Consider the following 6,562-nt stretch of genomic DNA (forward strand, 5'->3'; position numbering starts at 1 on the left):
AGAACCCGGTGGGAAGACATTCACTGCTGTCACCCTAGGCTCTTGCTGGAACAAACTCTGGGAACCTGGCTTTGGGAAGGTGAGGGGTCCTGAGGGTGGTTCCTGGACTTTTTGAAGTCCTGCCCTTAGGTAGGGAACATTTATTCAAATGTTGACATAGTCAGCACCACTCCCTGACACCAATCGAGCCTAATGGGAACTTGGGTTCACTGGGGATGGGCTGTGGCTGCAGCTGCCACAGCCAGAGCCTGCCGCCACCATCTGTACAAACAAGAGTGAGCACTGCCCAGGGTGAGTTTTCTAGCAAACACAGGAAACCAGGAAGTATGTCACTCATGCACCGTTAACCNAGGATTGAGGCCATAAATTGTGGGATTATGAGGAAGTAGGAATTACCTTCCCAGTAAGATCCTACCCACCTTCCTTGTGCGGAAACAGACATGAGGAACAAAGGAGGGGAAATGTTCACTGCAAGTTTACTTAGGGCATCCAGCTCAAAGGGAATGGAAACTCCAAGTGTCTCTTGTCCCCTCAGCTGGCCTGGAGAAAGGTACATGATGATCTACATTAGTGTTTCAAGGCAGGTTGGGGACATTGGCTAGCAGTGAGGTCATGGGACATGCCCAGGGTTTAGGGCACTGTCACCTTCTTATATTTACTGTAAAGATGGAAGACCAAGGGAGCAGAATGGAGGAGGCGCATTCTGTGTGGATCCCCACCACAGCCCATCTTGATTTCCCTTGTGGTCTGGCTATGGGTGGCTTTCTGGAACATGGCATGGTTGAAGGGTACAGTGATTACAGAGGGCTGGAAACTTGTCTGGTCCTAGAGAAACCTGTGGGCTGGACAATGACTCAACACAGGCTTGTGGGCATCATGGAGCCAGGCTGAGGGCTAGCCAGTCCTTGGTAGACATCAAGCCTACCATCTGCCTGTTGGCAGAATGGGCAATGGAGCCATCGCCACTTCCTAGATGCAACACATCTAGTCTTCCCACATCCTGTTTCTGCTAGATGGAGCAGTGATTTTACACTTTCATCCGTCTTCCTGAAATCTTCTTACTCTCGTTTGTCTTCTTTCCCGTGAGGTCCAGCGTCATTAAACACCGGTTCAGAATCCATACGGCTTAAGTTCTCGTAACATTTGTAATGGTTTCTAATGTAAACCATTCATCTCCAGTAGAACATTTACAAGGCCCAGCGTGTGCCAACATTTTAGAATGCTATTTGTCCTCAGAGACACTTATAAGAGGGTTTGAATTATAATTAAATATTAATGTGGCTAGAGACATAGATTGGAAGGAAATCNATGTTACATGGCTTAGCACAACAGATCACTTTTCAGGTTCCAAAGTGGATTAAAGCTTGAGGAAGCCTCTGCTTCCTCCGTACCCCATCTCTTTCTCTCTCTTGCTCTCTCTCTCTCTCTCTCTCTCTCTCTCTCTCTCTCTCTCTCTCTCTCTCTCTCTCTCTCTCTCTCTCTCTCTCTCTCTCTCTCTCTCTCTCTCTCTGTATTCAAGACTCATCTTGGGAAAACATCAACAATGACATCTCACTCAGGTGAGACCTGCTTGATGGGAGCAGGCAGGACGTTCCATGGGGGACCTGCGAGGCAGTCCTGCCAGCCCGTAGGTCCTCCCTGAATCATTGTGGTTTCTTTCCCTTCTGCTACAGTCACTGTGATGGTGTGAACCTTACGTGTGAAGCCTGCCAAGAGCCTGGAGGCCTGGTGGTACCCCCAACTGATGCCCCAGTCAGCTCTACCACCCCATATGTTGAGGATACCCCTGAGCCCCCCCTGCACAACTTCTACTGCAGCAAGCTGCTGGATCTTGTCTTCCTGCTGGATGGCTCCTCTATGTTGTCCGAGGCTGAGTTTGAAGTGCTCAAAGCTTTTGTGGTGGGCATGATGGAGAGGTTACACATCTCTCAGAAGCGCATCCGNGTGGCAGTGGTAGAGTACCATGACGGCTCCCGTGCCTACCTTGAGCTCAAGGCCCGGAAGCGACCNTCAGAGCTTCGGCGCATCACCAGCCAGATTAAGTATACAGGCAGCCAGGTGGCCTCTACCAGTGAGGTTTTGAAGTACACACTGTTCCAGATCTTTGGCAAAATTGATCGCCCTGAAGCCTCCCATATCACTCTGCTCCTGACTGCTAGCCAGGAGCCCCCACGGATGGCTAGGAATTTGGTCCGCTATGTCCAAGGTCTGAAGAAGAAGAAGGTTATCGTGATCCCTGTGGGCATTGGGCCGCACGTCAGCCTCAAACAGATCCGCCTCATCGAGAAGCAGGCCCCCGAAAACAAGGCCTTTCTGCTCAGTGGGGTGGATGAGCTGGAGCAGAGAAGAGATGAGATAATCAGCTACCTCTGTGACCTTGCTCCTGAGGCCCCAGCCCCAACTCAGCCTCCACAGGTAGCCCACGTCACCGTGAGTCCAGGGGTCGCTGGGATCTCATCACCGGGACCAAAGAGGAANTCCATGGTTCTGGATGTGGTGTTTGTCCTGGAGGGGTCAGACGAAGTTGGTGAAGCCAACTTCAATAAGAGCAAGGAGTTCGTGGAGGAGGTAATCCAGCACATGGATGTGAGCCCGGATGCAACTCGCATCTCAGTACTGCAGTATTCCTACACGGTAACCATGGAGTATGCCTTCAATGGGGCCCAGTCCAAGGAGGAGGTGCTGCGGCACGTGCGANAGATCCGCTACCAGGGCGGCAATAGGACAAACACTGGGCAGGCCCTGCAGTACCTTTCTGAGCATAGCTTCTCTCCCAGCCAAGGGGACCGGGTAGAGGCACCTAACCTGGTCTACATGGTCACNGGGAACCCCGCCTCTGATGAGATCAAGAGGTTGCCTGGAGACATCCAGGTGGTACCCATTGGGGTGGGCCCCCATGCCAACATGCAGGAACTGGAGAGGATCAGCAGGCCCATCGCTCCCATCTTCATCCGGGACTTTGAGACACTTCCCCGAGAGGCTCCTGACCTGGTTCTGCAGACATGCTGCTCCAAGGAGGGTCTGCAACTGCCCACCCTCCCCCCTCTCCCTGGTATGCTGGTACCCAGTGTGTGGTGATCTTGCATGGGGCATTATCTGATGATGCTCTAACCCCTAGGCTCTCATGCTAACTTCCTGGCTCTCAAAGGGCATGTGCTCAAAGCCCGGCATCAGCCCACTGATATTTGTCCCACCTCCAGGCAGAGCGTCACTGTCACTCTTTTGATGGGAAGAGTCTCCTCTTATTGCCTCTGCTCATAAATTCAGTGGTGGTAGGAGCCCATTTCTAAAATTTAAACAGTACAGAGGACATACAGAAAACGTACAAGTCCTATTCACCCCCGCTTCCCTACCCAGGCTAGATCACCTTCTGCTTGGCAGGCAACTTCTGCTTGTTTTGATGATTGTTAACTGTCCTTTGGGCCATGCTGGCACACGGGATTATTCCAAGTAGCTTCTGTTCTCAGAAGCAAGGCTAGGAGACCTGGCGGCATGTGCAGGTTAAACACACAGGTCCAGAAGCTAGAGTCTAGAACTGCCACTCGCTAGCTGATAATTTTGGGCTTTGCTAATCTCCTCATCTATGAACAGTGGATATCAGCAACTATTTGTGAAAAGCTTGAAACAGCATCTGGCATACTATGGTGGCTTAAAAAGTGCAGCTGTTACTGTTGCTTGCTTGCTTATTTATTTATTTGCTTTGTTTTGAGTCAGGATCTTATTATGTGACCCTGAAACTCTCTGTGTAGACCAGGCATGCCTCAAACTCACAGAGATCCTACTGCCTCTGCCTTCTGAGTGCTAGGATTAAACCATTGCCTTCCTAATCTATACTGGGATCAAATCAGTAACTTGTCTGTCTGTCTGTCTGTCTGTTTCTATAATGAGACAGACTAAGATTTGAACCTCTGGCTTGATCCAAGCTAGGCAAGCACCCAATCACTGAGCCACCCAGCCCTCTTTCCCTTTTCTTTCTGAGGAAGGATCTTAGTAAGTTCCCCAGACTGGCCTTAAAATTACTCTGTGGGCCAGTTGAGCCTTATAACGTACAGTCCTCCCCCATAGCCAGGTTGACAAGCTGATGTCCTTACAGCAGAAGAACCAGTTCCTTTCAGTATCTCTCCATCCCTGCGCTCCGTCTTTTTTGTTTATAGCCAGCTTCACAGACTGGTTAATATCACTTTGATTTTTCTGCTAGTAAGAAAAGTACCTGGGTTGTCNGCATGTGTTCTGGCTGGGTGTTTTCTTCTTATGGTTGCAGCTGTGGCCAGCTTGACCTGGAGTGACATGTGGGACTGGCATGGGACAGAGGAACTCTACCTGCCCTAGAGACTCAAAAACACACAAGCTCATTTTCTTTGCTTTTTAAGTTANTGTTTTAGTTAGCCCATAAAATAATGGGTTTCATTATATTGTTGTTCAAATGCTTCAGATACTTTGCTCACATTTATTACCTTGTCCCATTAGTCTTCTCTGTCCCTCTTGCTGGCCCCTTCCTTCCTTCAAATAGCTTCCTTTCTATTTTCATCACACACACACACACACACACACACACACACACACACACACGTGCACGCATGCACAGTTTATGTATAGATATTAGATTCAGCATATGAGAAAGAATGTGATGTTTGGATGTGATGTTTGTGAGTTATTTCACTTAACTCAGTGATCTCAGTTCTGTTTACTTCTCTGTGAATGGCACAACTTCCTTCTCTCCCAGGCACTGATGCCACATTTTCTTGACTCCTTCAAAGGTCACACACAGCCTGTTTCCCAGTTACATGCTGTACTGTCTCTTTCCCCTTGTTTCAACCAGTCTTAGACCCAATAACACAGAAGCAGATTTTCTTTTTCTTATTAATTGTTTAGTTAATTCTCAGAATTATGAGTCTTAGAATGACATTTTCATACATATACATGTACATATATATGTACATGTATGTATACATATACATATATATTTTTTCCTGGCCCCCTTCTTCCCCATAAACAACCTCAGTTACTTTCCCTGTTATTTAGAGAGGGCANCCTCTTGCTCTCATTTGCAGCTATTTGCAGTGTCTGTGGGTAGAGCTCCAGTCTTTTCGATGACCGTCAATCTAGTGAGCCCATAGATTCAGGAACTGTCTCCTCTGTCCTTCTACCTGACCCATTCCCATGCCCTGCCCTCCCTGGCAAACACATGCTCAGTGGTGCACTGAAGACCNCTGGCTGCTGTGGGGGCTGATGGCTGGTCTTCCATCAGCACCTATGACCTGTGTACCCATCTTCTTGTTTCTCTCTGCAGACTGCAGCCAACCCCTGGATGTGGTCCTGCTCCTGGATGGCTCCTCTAGCTTGCCAGAGTCTTCCTTTGATAAAATGAAGAGTTTTGCCAAGGCTTTCATTTCAAAGGCCAACATTGGTGAGTGATGCCCTTGAACCTGCAGGTGAGGGAGAGGCTCTTCCTGGGGTTCATTGATTCTAAATGTTTCCCTTCTCCTTTTCCTGTTAGGGCCCCACNTCACGCAGGTGTCCGTGATACAGTATGGAAGCATCAATACCATTGATGTGCCGTGGAATGTGGCCCAGGAGAAAGCCCATCTACAGAGTTTGGTGGACCTCATGCAGCAGGAGGGTGGCCCCAGCCAGATTGGTAATGCTTGGAGCCGCGAGCTAGATGTAGAACTTGTGTGCTGATCCTCACTCTTGTGTTCTGACTGAGTGATCTTGACCAGTAACTTTANTCCTTGGTCTGAGTTTCCTCTTTTGATTGGTGAGAAGCTAGATGGTCCTTTGTGTCATTTTCCAGTCCCACCAAGTATTGTTCTGAGTCATAACTGCTCATCTTTTAAATGTACCCGAGTCAGCCCTTAATTAAGCCCATTGCTCAGAGGGTCTAGAATACTCCATCCCACTCTTTCCTTTCAGGGGATGCTCTGGCCTTTGCTGTGCGCTATGTAACTTCACAAATCCACGGAGCCAGGCCTGGAGCCTCCAAAGCAGTGGTCATCATNGTCATGGATACCTCCTTGGATCCCGTGGACACAGCAGCAGATGCTGCCAGATCCAATCGTAAGTGTCCAACACATAATCCNGAGACCCCACTAAGATGCTGCAGGCATGTCTGGGTGGGCATCCTTTCTCTTCTTTTTTTTCTTACAGTGTTGGGCATTGAACCCTGTGCCTTACACACATTAGACAGTCTACTACTGAGTTAGGTTCCCAAGCTCTCTTCCTGGGCTCATTGAGAAATCTTATTCAGTGTCAGGGATCTAAATATATTTATGGACTGCTGACGTCAACACTCAGACTCCTCATCTCACCCAGAGACAGTTCCTCATCAGCTCTGTCCCAGCTTTACCTCNTTTTCTGTTGTCATCTTGACCACTCTTTGGAGTTGTTCAAGTTAGAAATCTCAGCCCCCCTGACTTCGCCTTTTCTCTCACATGCAACCTAATCAAGTAGCTGCATCTTCAAAAAAAAAAAAATGCTGAGACTCAGGCTGAAGAGATGGCTCAGTGGTTAAGAGCACTCACTGCTTTTCCAGAGGTCCTGAGTTCAATTCCCAGCAACCATG

General features: G+C 48.7%; 1 protein-coding gene across 1 annotated transcript in view; it reads left to right on the forward strand.

Moving 5' to 3' along the window:
- The window catches only part of Vwf (von Willebrand factor), a 137,928-nt gene that overhangs the window by 92,755 nt on the left and 38,611 nt on the right, over window positions 1-6,562 (forward strand). The window contains exons 24-27 of the mRNA XM_029478271.1: window positions 1,674-3,052; window positions 5,291-5,407; window positions 5,498-5,638; window positions 5,914-6,057. Coding sequence (XP_029334131.1) covers window positions 1,674-3,052; window positions 5,291-5,407; window positions 5,498-5,638; window positions 5,914-6,057 — 1,781 coding nt within the window. The remainder of the gene's footprint in view (window positions 1-1,673; window positions 3,053-5,290; window positions 5,408-5,497; window positions 5,639-5,913; window positions 6,058-6,562) is intronic.

This window comes from Mus caroli, chromosome 6, assembly GCF_900094665.2.
Source record: "Mus caroli chromosome 6, CAROLI_EIJ_v1.1, whole genome shotgun sequence".
Classification (NCBI taxonomy): Eukaryota; Metazoa; Chordata; class Mammalia; order Rodentia; family Muridae; genus Mus; species Mus caroli.